This window comes from Aspergillus steynii (assembly GCF_002849105.1).
Source record: "Aspergillus steynii IBT 23096 chromosome Unknown P170scaffold_4, whole genome shotgun sequence".
Taxonomy (NCBI): Eukaryota; Fungi; Ascomycota; class Eurotiomycetes; order Eurotiales; family Aspergillaceae; genus Aspergillus; species Aspergillus steynii.
In genome coordinates, this window is record NW_020194401.1 from 659,227 (window position 1) to 676,363 (window position 17,137).

The window sequence follows — 17,137 nt, forward strand, 5'->3', positions numbered from 1 at the left end:
TCCCCTGAATAAAACAAGAATAAAAACATGAAAAAAAAAAAAAAAAGGAGCGCTGAGATTCTTCTGGGCGAGAAATTTGCAACATGACGTCGTGTCAGAGTGGCGCAGTCCTCAACCTTTGGCCCCCACGGCGACTTGTCAGAGTGTCGATCATTTGCGCTCGCGGCCGATCACCTCGTTGTAGTCTTGTAGACTCCCCACTCCGAGGCTTGCAAGCGCATATATATAAAAGGTTGAATCGATGATAGAAAGCAAAAACGCCCGTAGACAGTCATTGAACACAGTATTGCAAAATGGCCTAATCTCTGCAGGCCCAGGCGTCCAATTATATATCTAGGGATGTCCCCTTGGTTCCTGGTTTCTAGCTCATCCTACCCGACCGGCTAAACTTGTTCATATGGCACTCGACCATGAAATGTCCAGTACTATTCCCCATGCAAATGAGGTGTGAGATAGAGACAGGTAGTATAATATAGCATAAGAGTGAATTCGTCATGTGTAAGCCCATTGTTCCTAAAGCTGTGAACTAATATCTTTGGCTCTTAAGTATCATCTTCACCCTTCATGGCTGATAACCACAATTTGTCGGCAGGAAAAATAGGAAAACGAAGAGGTTCATGGGAAACTGCAGCTAGTTCAACAACCCAGAGCTGACATATACCATTCCCACGGTTCAGCCGTGCTTTCGTATTGATCTAGGATCATTGGCAGATACTCCTCCGACCACTCTTGACTGTCAACGGTGAACTGTGCTTTGCGAGCCTCCCAGTACTCAGGTAACCAGCCGGACTGCTCCCAGTCAACGATGGCAAGGACACGATATGGTTGAGAAGGTGATATAACAACGTTGCTGCGATGGAGGTCGCCGTGAGTGAACCTGATCGAGCTATTATCTGGTAGCCCATAACGGAAGTGTTCAATTGGAACAGAGTAAGGATCGGCCATTGGTCGACGACCAAGGAATGTAAACCACTCATGGAATTCATGTACTGAGGTGAAAGGTCCGGCCTCCGGTCGAAAGTTAGCTGGCCATATTCTGTCGTAAAAAGGCGATCGCATAATGCTCCCTGGGCGAAATTTCGCGATGTGATGAATACTCATGGAGAAGACTAGAAGAGGGGCATCGGGGTGGTACAAACCTATGAACCTGTCTGAAGGGTCTTGTTCAAGCTGGCGAAGATTGTCGATTGCTGTCCGGAGCTGATGGCAGATTGTCTCGCGTTCGAGGCGTTCGAGCGAGTCCCAGGCTTTCTCTAGGGGTTGTCCCCGCACATATTGCATATAAATAAATTTCTCCTCCCCGTCTATGCGCCATCCGTATACCTCAGGAACTGGTACGCGACCTTTCATCAAACGGTGAACAGCATAGGCAGACCGAGCTTCCGCCAGTGCCACCTCAACCCCCCATTTGACAACCAGGCCCATATCCTCGAACAACGCGGGCGGTGGTCTCATATGGCGCCCGCCGTATAAAATGGACTTGCGCTTGTCTAGACTGGTTCCTGAGGCCCACTGTGCTTTGGCCATTTCCCGGACTTGACTTGGGGAAGGTAACTCGCTCCAGTTATTGAAAAATGAGGAGTCTTTGGCGTCGAAATTGGACGCCTCAGGGAGCATCGACGGTGTCAACCGGACTGGGCCATGGTGGCTGATCAACTCGGTTCTTGGACCGGTCAGCAGATCTTGGAGCATTTTAACAACAAGTAGACTAAGGGAACCGGATAATATGGAGAGGTAAAGTCCAGGGTGGTTGTTTTGTTGCTTTGCGTGGAAGTTGAAAGTGCGGGGGTTGGCAGGCAGAGAATGATTAAGAATCGGTCTCAGAATAGAGCAGTTCTATTAGCTATCTTAATAACTTAACTAAGGATATTTAAAAATAAAGACTATGTTATTAGCTATTTATAACTCTAGCTTATAACAAGTATTTTTTATAGTTGAGCCATATATATGAACCCCACTGCACTGTTCTAGTTATTACATTGCGGGATATACTAGAGAGTTTATTCATAAAGGCTCTAGAATCTTGCTGGTACATAGGATTAAAGAGGAGGCGGATACTTTGTCAGTCCGCTGGTGCCACATAAGCGTCACAGCTGACCAGACAGCTGGTCACATGTACTGGATGCTACTCAGATGGGAGATATATAGAATGCATGAAACCTAGATCAACTAGACAACCTAGTCACAATTTATACCTTCCTATTATACAGATATCTCACGGGTATTGGCAACCTGCACATCCCCAACAAAACTCAATATACAGCCCATCAAAACCTCCTCGAAGAATCCGGATAAGTCCCATCATAACTGCGCAGCTGCGGAAACCGCTCAACCGACAAATCAAGCCCGTACCCTCGCACGCTCTCCAAGTCCCAATCCACAGCCAACGTCTCAAGCGACGCCCGTTGCTGCGAAATAGCTCGATACAGGTCTTGCGGGGGGCGGGAAAACTCGCGCCAGTCCTCAGGGCGATAATAGTCACGCGAGTCGCGATGATGAAGCTGCAGACAGGTCAACGACCGGGGCATAGACAGAATCTTCTCTAGTGCCGTGATATTGATATATGAGTTTGTGATCGTCAAGGACTTGAGGTTTGTCCGTTGTCGATCAAGATCAAAAGCTGCGGGGAGCTTTGGATCGTGATGACTTAGAACTAGCGTCTCGAGCTGGAGGTTCTCCAATGAGGGGATAATGAAGAGAACCCCCAGGTTGTCGAGAAACCAGTCCTCGTCTCCTCCTTCCCAGATACATAGATTTACTATATTTTCCTTCTCGTTAATCCATTGTTTAGCTGGGTGATGGGATGGAACATACACGACCGCAGTCGCGGGAAGATCCTCTCCGCCGACGGGGTGAGTAGGCTAGCACGGAGCATGAGGGTCTCGAATGGCCCCATGAGATACCCACCATGTGCTTGGAACCAGTAACCGGTGGGGCCGGTCATGCTGAGCGTTTCTAAGAAGAGCATGGGCTGGAGAAATGGGGCGACTTCGAATGGACACATGGATTCTATTCGGTTGCCGTCTCCACCGTCGACTTCGAGGTCGCGAATGAAGGGGGCGTATTTGTCGACGAGCTCTTTGAAGCCCTCGCGCTCGTGATGGATGGTATTGTTTCGGACCGAGTCAATACAGATGTAGACCCTGCGGAATACCCAGCGAGTGGCCAGGTCGTTTACAGCGTGGCATGTTAGACGTAGGGATTTGAGGTCCGGGGAGGGTAGATGGCTGATGATGCACTCGAGGAGCTCCGGGGGGAAGATGTCGAGGGAGGACATGGCTGAAGATTGGAAAGAGGAGGAAGATGGAAAGTGGGGGAATCCTTTTTTTATGTTAGATTTGCGCGGTCGATTCTGCCTTGCTCCCGAGGCTATACTCATCTCCAATCATGCGAATCTATAAACCAACCGACTAATAAATTACAAACGATTAATCTGCCCCTGTGACCTTGATGATATATCGCACGCATCCAACATTCATAAACCCCCCAAACCCGCCATATTTCCCATCGTCCCGTTCCCAGTACCGCGCAGACACGCGCTCTTCCAACTACTTCCTAGCCAGATAGATTCGCCTTAATCGGTCACCTGCTATTGGAAGCTGGATGAGATAGATCCCTTCACAAGAAATCAAAGCCGTATAGAATGAATAAAGGAAACATAGAACAGCCAGGGTTCGATGGTGGTCGCCAATTTCAGCTCCTGTTTCTTCCATAAGCTCACGTCACGTGCAGGCGTTGAACGACTCGCTGTGGCTAATGTGTCCTAATGCCATCTGCTATAACCTTATGTTCTGCCTAATATTAGCCTAGACCTCAGGAATGGTTGTTCTGCGGCAGTCCCTACAAATAAAAGCCGTACATTTATACCTGACTGAGAACCGCCGAGAATTTCATGCTGATCAGATTTCGCATCGCCTGTCATCAACGAGAGCCATTTCCGGTCACACTAGGTTAACACTGTAAACTGAGTAGAATGCCTGCCTCATCTTTCATATTCGCTGCTTAGGAGATACCCTGGGGGCGTCAAATCCAGACGTGTAATGTCTCAGAATGCACGTTTATATCCCAGAAAGTCGTCAATGCTGTACTTTATCGTTATCCGAGATCAAACTCTCAAGTGCCTCCTGGGGGGCAGCCCAACGAGCTAATGTTGATTGAATGGCTCGATGAGATGGTGGTTCACGCAAGCTGCACCGAGTAATGTTAAAGTTCATTAACTGGCTAGGAAGCGGAGCAGGACCACCAAGACAAAACTGGCGAGTAGTCCATGTCTTGACCCAACTCCTCAGTCGGTAGTCTAGGGCACCATATGTCACCAAATGAAATTGACCCGGCGCATCCTCCTCAATTATCATCAGTTTGATCTTTTCCGGGTTATCCATTACTGTTGCGCCGGGGTAATATTCATCAAACCAGCCGAGGACCACTGCATGAGTGATAGATGAAGACGGATTGTTTTTGTCTTTTTCTATTTCCTCATCTTCCCAGATTGTGTTATTGATCGCGCGAATCTGCCGCTCGCTAGGCGACTTGTTGTCCGCTGGAGCGAGTGCCTGTGCCACAGGTATACTTCTGGCAGCGAAGACCAGATAACCACTATCATCTATCTTCCCTCGAGGCAGCCCCGTGCCCAAGCCCAGCGTATTTGGATACTCATCGTCAACCACCCCGGAGACCTCAAATCGCCCATTCCCTACCCGTATCATCGCACTACCCTGCACACTTGTCACGGGAAAGACCGGGAAGGTAGAGAGCTCTTTAGAAGGCGGAACTCGGAAAGCAATTCCCAACCAGCTTGCACAACGTCCACTATTGACGATCTCACGCGCAAGAGCAATAGTTGCTCCGGCACGATCATCCTGGTGAAACGCTCGCGTATCCAGACTAACACCAAACAGGCCCATGATACTAAACACCATGTCCACGGGCCTTGAGGACGCGCGCAGAAACGCACTCTTCCAAATCGCGTGGTCGCGAACCTCCTCATCGCCAGCTAGTTCTTCTGACAGTAGCCCAGCCAGAGCTCTCGCATTGGGTGTCGAAGAGCCGAATATCCGCACCTGGACGGGGAACTTGTCGGTTTGCATGGATCCTCCGGAGAAGAGCAGATATCCCACCGCCGAGGCCTGTATCAGATCTCTGAGTGGCGTTATGGCAGACTGCCCCGCGACAACTTCAGATATCCCGCCGAAATAGTCTGCAGCGACGAAGGAACCAGATCCAGATTTCCACGCGACCAAGACCTCCACCGTTCCAGGGGCCAAGGCTTCCTGGAGCGTCCAACCTCGATGGATCCAGGCTGTTTCCTCGTCCAGACGCACGAGACGGCCCAAGCCACCGGGAAGCACGATGCACGTCTTGCACTGCTTGTAGATGCGATACATCCGGCGGATCTGCCAGTGTTTGTCGTTGCTGTTGTTCTGGATTATGCAGACCCTGTCGAGCCAGAGATAACGGGTCCCAAGCGTGGACGAAACTGTGCAGGCATGCCTCAGGACGTCGATGCCGACGGGGTCCCCGTCTTCCGCGCCTGCCACAGAAAAGGTCCCTCGTTCTGAAAGTGATGCGTCGCTCTTGTTTCCGCGCCAGACGTATGAAACTGTCGAGTAGTCGATGTCAGGCAGGTCGTTGAATTCGATGATTCGAAGCATATGGTCGTGCAGGAGGCGGTCACAGTCCACTAGGCGGAATTTACATTCTGTGCCGAGGGAGGAAAGATCAACGCAGCTATTTCTGAGGGTTGCTAATGAAATTTCAAAGCTGGTGGACATGCTGATGTTGGGTTACGGTTATGAGGACAGTGGTCTCGTAGATGATCTTGGGGGTTGGGTTTGAGGTTTTGCCAGTAATCGCCGCAAATACTGGGACTCAGAGCTACAGAACTCATAGAGGAATTCAAGGGGGGGGGTTAAGCAGACCAAAACGCTAACGCAGGTGGATAATCAGTTGCGATATCAAATCAGACCAAATTGACAGGAGATTCAAGCACTGCGCGGGGCGCGGCAAACCGATCGGTCGCCTTAAGCGCAATTAACCGCCGATCTTCCTTTACCCCTCATTTTCCTTCCATCCAGACAATCCTCCATCTTTCAAGATTCCCTCCGCCAACTCGTGCTCTCTTCACGATGTGGGAGCCAGTGGACCTCCCCTTCCAGAGCTCCCAGCCGCTGCCTACTCTACCCACGACAGATGAAATCCGCGCTTGCACCGATGTTCTGTGGGAGACCCAGGCCTCCAAGATTGTGATGCTGAACGACGATGTTGTTGTCAAATATGGACGTTGCGTAGACGTCTGGGAAGGCCAGGCTTTGGTTTATCTTGAACGACACGTCCCAGAAGTTCCGGCCCCTCGACTGTACGCGATGTACCACGACTCCAAGCAACTGTTCTTGATCATGCAACGTGTTCCCGGGGTGCCGCTGAATTCCATCTGGCCATCATTAGCGGAATCTGAGAAGGATGACATTATCGCCAAACTCAAGCGGGCTTTCGACGCCATGCGACAGGCCGAGTGCCCGTGGCCCGACTTTTTCGGCGGCCTGGATGGTGGCGGCGTATACCACTACCTATTCTACAGCCAACATGGCGATCGCAAATTCCTCGGGCCTTTCTCCGGCGAACCGGCCTTTGTTGCGGGCCTGGTCGGGAATTATAGAGCCTTGGTCGAACGCAATAATCACCCGGACTACAAGGCTCGCTTTTACGAAAAATACGTCGCTCGCGTCCTGCAAGGTCACCGGCCTACGTTGACGCATGGGGACGTTCAGCAGAAGAACATCATGGTCGCGGAGAATCCAAGCCGCCCCAACGATCAGGGTGGGCGATCATTTGACGTGGCACTGGTCGATTGGGAGAATTCCGGGTGGTTTCCCGACTTCTGGGAATTCTTTTGTGCATCTGATCCCTTTAAGTTCCAGTGGGACGAAGACTGGTCATGGCGAGTCCAGGACTTTGTTGAAGTTTGGCCCGCCGAGACGGCCATAATGCAATTGATTGACAAGGATCTAGGCTGGTGAAGGACGTTGATACGTTTAGAACGAACCCGATGCATTCAAACCAAGTCATGTAAAATGCCTTCGCTTCGCAGCTTCGGAATCGCAAGGTCATGTGTCCACTCATTGCACTTAATGATTGGTCGCCGTTCTTCGCCTGGCCCGTAAAGATCCCCATTCTGCTTCGTCCAAGTCAGCTTATTCCTCTTCGCTGGATCCTTGCTCCAGAAGTCAAGCCCCTGCTGTTTGGTCGGTCTCGGCAAGGCTTGCAAGATACCCCTTATTCTCGGATAGTCGACTTTGCGAATCCATCCAATGTCCGTGGACCTGTGGAAGAACCGGGACGCCCCAGGAACATAGTTCTCTTTCACTTCGAACCGCATGCCGCTGGCGGCGATGACGTCCCCGGTGACATGAAATAGGTCTCCTTCGAGAGCTTCGGCGTCTAATTCAACGAAGATACCGGTATGGTATCGCTTGGGAGGGTCCAGAGGATCATAGGCTACTGTGTCGAACTCTGGTGTCGAGACTTTGTACCACTCGTCCGCTCCATGAGTGCCGGGAGGGGGTGTTGTTCTAGGTGTCGCCCTGGGTGCCGCCCTTGGTCCCGCTCTGGCTGCTCGGGGCGTGTCGCCCTTCATAGCGGTATCCGTCCACCCCCGAGAGCTGGGAGGAGGTGCTGCTCTTGGCGCTACCGCGGGTGCTGGTCGATATGCTCCTCTGTATGCCGTGGATGGAGCTACGGCCGGTGCTGCGGCCGGTGCTGGTCTGGATGCCCCTCTGTATGCTACCGCTGGTACTATCGCGGGTGCCACAGCCGGTACTGTTCCAGGTGCTGCCGGTCTGGGTGCTGGAAGGGGGCTGCGCTGCACGTTGCGGGATTCTTTCTTCTTGAGCATGTTTGAGATTTAGAGAAAGATGCAAGAGGAGTGTAGCCTCCATAGAAAAGGGAAGAGAAGAAGAAAATGAGTATGTTAAAGTATTAAAGCCCTGAATAGTGAAAATATAGTTGTTGTAATCGACATAGGAGAATCAATAGTGAAGGTCTGATTGTTGCAGTGAAGAGAGGACAATAAATACTGATCTCGTTTTCACAGTTGAGCTCACATCGTCTTCCTCTTATAAGCCAAAGTTGATGGTTCTAAGTATGAATGCAAGTGATACTTGGGCATGATCTCTGGACACAAGCCAAGTATCATCTCGCGCACCAGCTGAGAAGTTAGCAAGCTGAAACAAAGCAATTGGACATCACTTCCTGAGAGATCTCAAGGAGATCCTAAAGATTACAGCAGCCGTGTCCAAATGCGGGGTAATTATAGTGTCGCATCAGTTGATAAGGCCGAACTATGGAAGTAGTAATTGGCCGACAGCCTCGGAGAAAGCCCACCGGCTGCATGGCACGTATATCCCATAGGGCTACCATAGCCAATCACTGAGAAACATCGAAAAGATTAGACTTCGAGATATCAATGGAGTGTGCTAGCGGGTGAGAATCTGCCGTCGCTCATATGTCCTCTCTATTGCAAAAGACCTTGAACCTACCTTCCGAGATTCTAGACGCCCACAGCATCCCTGGCGCATTGCGGTGTTTCAAGTCAAACCGCATGGGATGGCGGCTATTCGTCATCACCTATTGAATATCAAACGAGACATTCACATTTGCCGTAGGGCATAGTCGTCTGGTGGATTCAAGCCCCCGTGGACGCTAAATAACCCCAGTCCTTTCGCCACTCACCTCGTCCTTCACTTTAAGTATAGACCGGCGTTTATTCTCAGGCGGACCCGGTTGCTGCTATACTGTCTTGTATGGACTCTTCTCCACCGGGGACTGCGTGGCGATGTCATACAGACGCAGGATGGACATGGCAAGAAATGTAAATGAGAGAGGGATCTTGGACTGGGAAGGGGCCTTCTCCAGTAGTTCATTTATCCGGATTTGGGAGTGAAGGCTACAGAGTAACGCGGTAGAGTACAGCCCCCACATCAGATCTACACGAACAGTTTAAACCCCCCCGGAACGTCACCCTGAAACAGCCCCTCCGGATCATACTTCCGACTGGCAGCGCGCAGGGCCGCTTTGGCCGTCTCGCCGTATCCCGAGATCGGGTCCTGCCGGGCGTCCGCGCAGTTCAGGTACTTGAAGGCGCGGTAGGCACCGGCGGCGCGCGTGATCTGCTCGACGGACGCAATCAGGGCCTCGGTGGCCTTGCGCACCTGGGGGGCATCTTCGGGATTAGGGAAGAAGGCAATGAGCAGAACGATGTTGAGGCGCTCGTCGTGCGGGTCCAGGCCGAGGCTGTTTCGGCCGTGCTGAAGCGCCGCGGTGGGTTGGATGCTCAGGTACCAGTTGATGCCGTCCACGGCGGAAATAGCGGGGATGGAATGCTGGAATTCAGTCACGATCGAAGAGTAGAGAGCGGGCTGATGGGCAAAGGATGTTGTATAGTATAACGTACTGGAGCGCATTAGTTGGCTACCTATGGGTCCCTGCGGGAAGAGAGAGCAATACTCACAAAAGGCCTGGGACTTGATAACTGTCTCCCTCGATGGCAAAGTCCGACATATTGGTCCGGCGCAGCGTGCTATACAGCAGAGTCTCGTTGTTCACCAGGGACTGGAAGACGGGGGGACGGGGCTCGGGTTTGGCGTAAAGGAGAATGTCCGTCACGAAGACGGCCGGCTGCGCGGAGGTCCAGCCGTACGACTGCACGAGGTTGGCATCGGGATCGAAGTTCTTGGCCTCCATGAAATCGGAGTAAGCCTGGATCTGACGAGGGATTTCGTCGGTCGCGTAGGCTGTGAAGCCGCCCCAGATCTGGTCGTATGGATGGGTTTTCATGGTGAAATGCGTGACGACGCCGAAGTTGTTGGATCCGCCCTTGAGCGCCACAAAAAGATCGGGATGGGAGGCCTCGGTGACGACGGTGATCTCGCCGTTGGCCAACACAATCTCATACTCGACCACCTCGTCGCAGCCCCAACCAACGGCGGGACTGAGAAGGGAGATGCCTCCGCCCGTGAGGAATCCGCCGGTGCCGATGGAGGCATCTCGACCACCAGCGACGGTGAGATGCAGCGGGTCCAGGGTCTGGTACACCTGCAGCCACGAGGCGCCGGATCCGATGCGCACGGTCAACCGGTCGTCGCTGACGGTGACTTGATGGAGAGGCCGGAGGTCGACCGTCACTCCGTCCTGGATATTGGCGGCTTCGGCGGAGAGCATGTGGCCATGACTGCGGATGGCAAATCGGTCGCCCGACTCACGATACGTGCGCCCCATTGTCTTGACGATCGCCGCCACATCTTGAGCATCGGTCGGGCGGACGATGCAGGCGGGTCGCAAGCTCTGCTCCTGAAAGCTGAAGTACGAGCCGACGGATTCATTGTAGGCGGACGAACTGGGGGTGGAGACCTTGTCCCCGAGGACAGAAGCTAGCTGATCGCAGGATGATGTGTGCTGACCATGTCTGCTAGCTCCCAAGAGGCCCAGGGCACCTAGGGCGTAGAGAACGTAGGACGACATAACGAAGGGAAGGAAGAAATGGCCTGGGAACTGGGGTCAGATGCGAGCGGTAACGTTAAGGGGGGTAAGGATATAAATATCCAGAAACAGTATTTAGGCCCCCCAGGTTCGTGGATCTGGGGAGTGATCTCTAGAATCTCTGGGCGCAAAGACGCCAACATGTCATGGAGCTCACCGCAAGAATGGTGACCCTGTAAGTTGGTGATTATGGTTGGGCATACTGTCCCCTTCCAGAGAAAGCGCAAACAAAGAAGTGCCAGCCTAGTGCTAGTTGGCCAATACGAGCTTTGTGTGTTATGAGAAAAGAGTTGGCTTTTTTCTTTGTGGGGCGTGGCGCGATATGCACTGCCTATCGAGAGTCACTACAGTTGGAGAGTGACCAGGATATTTATTGCCCCTTAAGCATCGCCTTTGCGCCTTTCCCTCTTTTTAGTTCCCATCCTCTTCGCTCTCTGCCGCTTATAAAACCCAAGGACGAAGATTTCTTGATCGCGTAATCCGAATTGGATGTTACTAGCAAGCTGGCCTAGCATTATAGCAAGGGTCTCGCCAAGAAACCCATTCCAGGTCTGTCCTGGAAACCACTAAATGAAGAGTTAGACACAATGGAACGGCGAGATAACACATTGGAGAGAGCACACATACACCGGTAAAAGAGAGGATAGGAAAATGTTGATTCTCAAGACGGATCGTAACGGAGTAATCAGGCCTAGCCGTATACTTTTGACCACCGATAAAGTATGTTTGTTTCTGATTTGATACCGGAAAGCTTTGAAAACGGTATTAGTGTAAGGTGTGTTTGCGACAGATTTGAACTCACTGGAGTCGAGGTTCGAGAGCTGTCATTTTTAGTTGACGATAGATAGTATCTATGAGTGTTCTCAGGGCCAGTCCCTGTAGCACCATCAGCCCCGCAAAGGTGTCTCGTGTCGAGTACTTCCAGCTCTTTCTAGGAAGAGTGATGGTCTCGATCCTTCCAATGAGATCCTCTAACAAGCCCGGCTCGGTCTTATTGAGGTCACGACATTGACTTTCGGGATAGTAGGCTTGGAGAAGATCGGGTTCGGTGGTGTCGAAGAGGTTTGCCTCGGAGACATAAGAGTTGAAGAGATGAAAGAATTCTTTAAACTCTGTTGATTCGTCCGGCCAACGCTCGACACAGCCTAGATCAGCAAATTCGGCCTCCCGGAAAACCCAGGGAGTTATTTTCTCTGTATCATCGTCAAGAGTAATCAGCCAACAGGGTCGATAGTCCTACCTTTTTCTCCGGGCTGTATACCGTTGGGGTAGAAATCATCGGTATTAGCAATCTGTGAAGTGATAGCGGCTGACATGGTGGGTGTTTTTGTTTGATATCAAAGTGCTGCGGTGGGTATCTGGAAGCCAGGAAGACCTAAGACTTTCTAATCCCGTTGAGCTGTGTCTCCAGACCTTTTTCTGGAAGTGACAGGACTTCCTAATGTATCCTCTATTCGCAGACAACTCCGGTTACACGCTGAAGGCTTCCGTGTAATCCATATTTCCAAATTCTTAAGTGAAATCTTTCGTCTTGTAAGGCTAAAAGCGATTATTAACAGCAATGTAACTGTTATCAATTCGGACCATTCAGAACAGTAGAGGGATCATGATGTAGAGAGCAGATACTCCACAGAGCCTACCCCAATGCGGCCTAGTGCCGATCGAGCAAAACAAACAAACCGACCCTACGTCAGTCTACATTTTCTCTTCTCGACTTCGACAACCTCCCCACATCACTCAATCACTCCCTTCATGTCCACAAATAGCTCCATCCTGGGCGACTCCTGGGTAGTCGAGGCGGCCGCGTCGCCGTCTCCAAAGAAGCACCCGCACCCGACCAATTCCCAGCCCTCGCGCGCCACTACCGATCACACAAAGAAAGTTCCGTCGCCTAGAGAGACGCGGGCTAGCGACCATGACTCCGCGTCCGTGGCTACAGCCTCGGCATCTGGCTCTTTCTCCGGCCCGGAGCTGATCATGCCGTCGATCTACGAGACGCCCGTTGACGGGTCCTGGGTCGCGCCGAACGTGCGATCGAGGCAGAAGCACGGGCAGCAGGGACAACGGCGCAGGCATCAACACCAACCGCCCGGTACATCACCCAAGGACCAGAAATCCCCAAGTCACCGAGACGGGGCCAGGAATCAGGCCAGCGAAGCCGACCAGCCTCGTGACCCTCATCACGACAAGGATCCTACCAAATCGGCACCCTCCCTCCTCACCCGCCTGGAACCCAGCCTCCGCACCCTCCTCAACGCCCTCCTCCTCGCCTCCATCACCCACCTCCTAATCCTCCCCGAGCTGATCACCCAACACCAAAGCTTCTTCTGCACCATCCCCGTCCTCTCCTCCCTCTACCCAACCAGCTGCACCGCTCCCTCGCCCTTCACCGTCCCCAGCCCCCAGCATCTCACCACCTCCCCCGCACGCACCCACGAACAGAAACTAGCCCTCCACGCCACATCCCTCGAACGCCTCTTCACATCCACCCTCACCACCCTCTCCCCTCTCCCCCCGCTCCTCAAACAAAGCGACGCCCGGCTCCGCGCCCTCCACTCGGACCTGAGCTCTGCGTTCCCCGGCTCCCGCAACGAGCTGGCCCTCGAGTTCTCCGGCCTCTGGGAATCATGGCGCTCCGGGTCCCGGAAGTTCGATTCCCTGCGCGCCGATCTGCGCTCTGCGGTGGATAATCTCATCGCCACGTCCATCTCCAGCTCTGCTTCCTCTGCGGACGGGGACGGGGGCCACGCATCGAATGAAAAAGCCAGAGGCGGGAACCAAGAGAAAGCGCAAGCCCGCGCCGCGCAAATCTCCTCCGCCCAACTCTCCCGCCGAGCAGCGTACCTCGATCAACTGACCTCGCGCATGCAGGGCAAGGCCGAGGCACTGAGCACCGATCTCGCGACGGTAGAGGATCATCTGGAGTCGATTGAGCGGATCATTATGCGCGAACATCACCCTTCCTCCTCCTCCTCCTCTTCTCACTCTACCTCTGACACCATAGAAAAGACAGAAGGAGAAAGAGAAGGAGGAGGAGGCTGGCTATCACAAGTCCTGGGACTAGGAGGCGCCCGCCAAGAGAGACGGACACTTGGGCGGTCAGAGCGCGAGGCGCTGGTGGTTGCGGCGACAGGCCATCGCGCCGTCGCGGAGGCGGTCCGAAACCTGTCTCAGCGGTTAGAAGCGGTGCAGCGGCGGAAGATAGCATGATCTATTCTTACCTATGTCTTATGTCTTATGTCTTACTCTTACTGGGGCTGGTGGTGATGTCTTAGATTTAACGAATCACGGGACGGTTGGATTTACGGCGTCATGAATGACACGAACCTATCTATCTATTTTGGACTTAGTGGAGTTAGTGGGTGATTTTTACTCGGTTGGCATAATCTAAAGATATTACTGATTTATTCGGGCTTATCTACCATCAACAATATACGAATGAAACAAAGATAAGACAGATAAAATAAACGAATGAATCAGATTCAATAAAGAACGCTATTAATATTATCGTGCCAGATACCATTCCAATCCATCAAAGACATCGGCTCCATTCAGGGACCTTCCATAAATAGCATGAGTCATGCTTCGCCGCAAACCAGCACGGAGAGTGTTTGATCCCGCGTTCCTCCAAAGCAAAGCCAGACCAAAGAAAACAATAAACCAAGGTCAAAAAGAGACGGTCGCTGGCGAGCCATGGGCAGCTGCGCGCTTTCTTATGTGTCTGTCTGTATGTACTTAGAACTACAAGAACAAAAGGGGTAACGATACATAGAATCGGGAGGGGATTCAATCCCGTCTCCCGGAAATAGAAACAAGAAACAGATGGCCAAACTCTCCTCTCCGTCAAAATATTAAGTTTGGCTCGAAAGTCCCCACCGCTTACAACTGCAGCATGGCGGTCATCAGACCCAGAATGGCCAAGACCATGGAGGTGCCCGTCGAAGGAGCGGCGGCTCCGTGGAACAGGCTGGGAGAGGGGCTGGCCCCGGAGACCGAGCCGGAAGGAGAGGGAGTGCCCGAGGGGTTGACACCGCTGGCGCTGGAGTTGATGACAGCACCGGAGCCGGAGCCGGAGCCGGCGCCAGTCTCGCTGCCAGATTCAGCAGAGCCGGTCTGGGTGCCGGTGGACGAACCAGCGCCAGCAGTAGTGGCAGCCCCGGCGGTGGTAGCAGCAGAGCCAGTCTCGGAAGCGGCACCAGCGCCGGTACCAGTGGCGGTCGAGCCGCCGGTCGTCGTGGCAGCGGCAGTCGTAGTGGCGGCCTCGGCCTCGGTCTTAGAGGCGGAAGAAACGCTGGTGGTCAGGGTGCTGCCGGTGCTGCTGGACTCCGAAGAGGTCGACGACGACTCGGAGACCTTGGCGTCGCCCTTCTTGATGCTGTCGTACGAGCCGCTGTTGTCGGTGTAGGTGTAGGAGGAGGCGGGGTTGTAGTTGGTGACCTTGACGTCCTTGACGTACATGGTGTAGGGAGCGCCGTTGTAGTCGGTCTTACCACCAGCCCACTGGATGGTGCCCTCGGCGTTGTCCGAGTCACCACCGGCCCAGATACCCAGTCTCAGACGCATGGGGGTCTGGGGGAAGCGAGTGCCACCCTTGGCGTCGTTGTAGGCAACGGTGCGCACGACGTTACCATCGATGGCCCAGGACATCTTCTCCTTGGTCCAGTCAATCGTGTAGGTGTGGAAGGTCTCCTGGGGAGTAGCCACGGTCTCAAAGGTGGCCCGGTCATAGGACGAGGTGTCGCCCTTGCCGAAGTAGTTGGTCTGGATCTGAGTGGTGTCTCCACCGAGAGCTTCCTGTATTCCATTGGGTTAGCTTCTTGTCATGCACGATGCACTGTCAAAGGGAGCAAGGGGACAAGGGGACAAGGGGAGAACGAGGGGCGGAGAGGGGTAACCTACCCAGTCAATCTCGTCAAGGACGTCCGATTCAAGGACAATGCTGCTGACGACACCGGTTCCAGGCGCCGCCTTCAGGGTCACCTCGACCTTACCGAAGAAGAGGTGGAAGTTGGTGTCGATGGTGGGAGCATCACCTTTCTTGTTGATGGTGAACTCAGCTCCGTCCGAGCCGAACGAGACCTTACCGCCGGTGGTCTTCCATTTGTCGAGAGCACCTTCACCCGAGGTGAAGTCGGCGGTATAGGAGTCCGTGTCCAGACCGCTGACGGGGTCGCAGGTCTCTACAGGTTCCACATTAGTTCCTATCGCAAGAGCGCATGCAATTCAATTGTAGAGGGACCCACTCTTAAGAGGGTTGCAGTCCGAGTAGGTCTGCGCCGAGGAGAACGGTAGCACTGCAGACAGTGCGAGAGCGGCGTATTTGAAATGCATGGCGAATTAACACTGCTCGACGAACGAGTGTGGACAGGCGATCAGAGCCGGATTAAATAAATAGCAAAGAGTTGTGCAGAAGGGGTATGAGTGAACCGAGGAAAGAGAGATGAAAGAAAACAACCACCAGAAAACGACCGTCCAGTCCAGGTAACGATGACCTCGTTGCTTGGGAGAGAAAGTTGAGTGAATGGACGGAAGGCGCTCGGTGACATCGAGGTGCATTAATATACGCTGGGCAGGCAGGTACCCCATTCACTAAAAGGCGACTAGACCGGACCATCCCCTGAGCACTTGCACTAAAGAATATTAAATCAAAGAAGTAATATTTAAGAGAAAAGAAAAAAAAATGGACCCAGAGGAGACTTTTCCAGCCCCAACAGGCCCGTGTCATTGGCGGTTCAGGTGTTGGACCTCCCCTGGTTCAACCTGGGCGAGTTAATCCAGACAGGAACCGAGCGCTGAGAGGTCAGCGTCGTCACGACCTGGCGTGGTCAGACAATATGATTGACCGGGCTCAGGTCAGAGCAACCGACCGATCCAGTGGAGCCCCCAAAAAACTGGGGACCGGACCCATTGATGGCGAACTCATTGTCTATCGTGATAGGAGGATTTGACCGCGCCTGGTCTTTGAGTCTCCACCGGCGAGGATCGTTTATTGAACCTGCGCGGCCGGGGAAAGCAGAACGGGGAGTCTGGCAGCGGAGCCTGTGCTGTTGCGGTGACTTTGTCCGCTTGCGTACGTTAAGTCCGACTTTTTTTTTTATTTTAATTTTTTTTTATTTTTTGTGTGCTATTTTTCTGTCCACGGTTGAGGTTGCAGTCGTACACGAGTTGCACTCGTGGTCTTACCGGAATTTCCTCGATTGGGAGAAACGGGGGATGGCGCTCCTGGACAAGGAGGCTGGTGATCTTGGGAGGGGCCAAGGCACAAGAAATCAAAGGGTCGCAACGCCAAGCGTGGTGGCCACTGTTTACCGAGCAAGCGACTGGAGATACGATGCGATCAAATCAAGGGCACCGGATCAGCTGCTGATCGTGTCAGAGAAGTGTCGCAGGAGCGTTGGCTGTCAGCATGGGCTGCAGTCCTGTCAGCTATCGGTCTGTACGAGGCGTGTACCATGATGACCCTATGGACGACGAAGGCGGAAGGGAAACGAGAGGCCTGGGATGGCCGACCGAGCCACGGTCCGGTTGCAGTCCAGATTGATCCATTTTACTTCGAGTTTATCCAGAGATCATCGACTGCTGGATCCGGACATCCAAGAAGATC

At 53.0% G+C, this 17,137-nt stretch overlaps 11 protein-coding genes across 11 annotated transcripts; 3 read left to right on the plus strand and 8 right to left on the minus strand.

Annotated features, from left to right (window-relative positions):
- Positions 1-636: 636 nt before the first annotated feature.
- Positions 637-1,692, minus strand: P170DRAFT_446647 (kinase-like protein; the record flags this gene model as incomplete). Its single annotated transcript, XM_024850820.1, has 2 exons — positions 637-1,067; positions 1,140-1,692. The coding sequence occupies 2 exons, from the start codon at positions 1,690-1,692 to the stop codon at positions 637-639; spliced, it is 984 nt and encodes a 327-aa protein (XP_024704127.1).
- Positions 1,693-2,267: 575 nt separating this feature from the next.
- P170DRAFT_494360 (uncharacterized protein) lies at positions 2,268-3,277 on the minus strand (the record flags this gene model as incomplete). Its single annotated transcript, XM_024854071.1, has 2 exons — positions 2,268-2,758; positions 2,815-3,277. The coding sequence occupies 2 exons, from the start codon at positions 3,275-3,277 to the stop codon at positions 2,268-2,270; spliced, it is 954 nt and encodes a 317-aa protein (XP_024704128.1).
- Positions 3,278-4,076: 799 nt separating this feature from the next.
- P170DRAFT_357739 (uncharacterized protein) lies at positions 4,077-5,771 on the minus strand (the record flags this gene model as incomplete). Its single annotated transcript, XM_024844238.1, has 1 exon — positions 4,077-5,771. The coding sequence occupies one exon, from the start codon at positions 5,769-5,771 to the stop codon at positions 4,077-4,079; it is 1,695 nt and encodes a 564-aa protein (XP_024704129.1).
- Positions 5,772-6,125: 354 nt separating this feature from the next.
- On the plus strand, positions 6,126-7,016 carry P170DRAFT_446636 (phosphotransferase enzyme family protein; the record flags this gene model as incomplete). Its single annotated transcript, XM_024850818.1, has 1 exon — positions 6,126-7,016. One exon carries the CDS (start codon positions 6,126-6,128, stop codon positions 7,014-7,016), a length of 891 nt encoding a protein of 296 aa, XP_024704130.1.
- A 35-nt stretch (positions 7,017-7,051) lies between these two features.
- On the minus strand, positions 7,052-7,633 carry P170DRAFT_356380 (uncharacterized protein; the record flags this gene model as incomplete). The annotated part of the gene is made up of 1 exon (XM_024844146.1): positions 7,052-7,633. One exon carries the CDS (start codon positions 7,631-7,633, stop codon positions 7,052-7,054), a length of 582 nt encoding a protein of 193 aa, XP_024704131.1.
- Positions 7,634-8,981: 1,348 nt separating this feature from the next.
- P170DRAFT_475163 (FAD-binding oxidoreductase) lies at positions 8,982-10,515 on the minus strand (the record flags this gene model as incomplete). Its single annotated transcript, XM_024853229.1, has 2 exons — positions 8,982-9,447; positions 9,506-10,515. 2 exons carry the CDS (start codon positions 10,513-10,515, stop codon positions 8,982-8,984), a joined length of 1,476 nt encoding a protein of 491 aa, XP_024704132.1.
- Positions 10,516-10,913: 398 nt separating this feature from the next.
- Positions 10,914-11,849, minus strand: P170DRAFT_425839 (uncharacterized protein; the record flags this gene model as incomplete). Its single annotated transcript, XM_024847677.1, has 4 exons — positions 10,914-11,099; positions 11,161-11,284; positions 11,336-11,726; positions 11,774-11,849. The coding sequence occupies 4 exons, from the start codon at positions 11,847-11,849 to the stop codon at positions 10,914-10,916; spliced, it is 777 nt and encodes a 258-aa protein (XP_024704133.1).
- Positions 11,850-12,285: 436 nt separating this feature from the next.
- Positions 12,286-13,743, plus strand: P170DRAFT_425840 (uncharacterized protein; the record flags this gene model as incomplete). The annotated part of the gene is made up of 1 exon (XM_024847678.1): positions 12,286-13,743. The coding sequence occupies one exon, from the start codon at positions 12,286-12,288 to the stop codon at positions 13,741-13,743; it is 1,458 nt and encodes a 485-aa protein (XP_024704134.1).
- Positions 13,744-14,077: 334 nt separating this feature from the next.
- Positions 14,078-16,153, minus strand: P170DRAFT_168031 (glycoside hydrolase family 16 protein). The gene is made up of 3 exons (XM_024842612.1): positions 15,777-16,153; positions 15,433-15,713; positions 14,078-15,327 (listed from the first exon to the last, which is right to left on the minus strand). The coding sequence occupies exons 1-3, from the start codon at positions 15,862-15,864 to the stop codon at positions 14,413-14,415; spliced, it is 1,284 nt and encodes a 427-aa protein (XP_024704135.1). The 5' UTR covers positions 15,865-16,153; the 3' UTR covers positions 14,078-14,412.
- Positions 15,717-16,351, minus strand: P170DRAFT_168107 (uncharacterized protein). Its single transcript, XM_024842613.1, has one exon. It carries the CDS (start codon positions 16,256-16,258, stop codon positions 15,917-15,919), a length of 342 nt encoding a protein of 113 aa, XP_024704136.1. The 5' UTR covers positions 16,259-16,351; the 3' UTR covers positions 15,717-15,916.
- P170DRAFT_168030 (uncharacterized protein) lies at positions 16,154-17,083 on the plus strand. The gene has a single exon (XM_024842611.1). It carries the CDS (start codon positions 16,444-16,446, stop codon positions 16,987-16,989), a length of 546 nt encoding a protein of 181 aa, XP_024704137.1. The 5' UTR covers positions 16,154-16,443; the 3' UTR covers positions 16,990-17,083.
- Positions 17,084-17,137: the final 54 nt, after the last annotated feature.

Coding starts and splice junctions, on each gene's coding strand:
- P170DRAFT_168031 (XM_024842612.1), bottom strand. CDS start 15,864: ATGCATTTCAAATACGCCGCTCTCGCACTGTCTGCAGTGCTACCGTTC. Junction 15,714..15,776: donor GGACTGCAACCCTCTTAAGA/GTGGGTCCCTCT, acceptor TGGAACCTGTAG/AGACCTGCGACCCCGTCAGC. Junction 15,328..15,432: donor TCCTTGACGAGATTGACTGG/GTAGGTTACCCC, acceptor AATGGAATACAG/GAAGCTCTCGGTGGAGACAC.
- P170DRAFT_168107 (XM_024842613.1), bottom strand. CDS start 16,258: ATGACACGGGCCTGTTGGGGCTGGAAAAGTCTCCTCTGGGTCCATTTT.
- P170DRAFT_168030 (XM_024842611.1), top strand. CDS start 16,444: ATGGCGAACTCATTGTCTATCGTGATAGGAGGATTTGACCGCGCCTGG.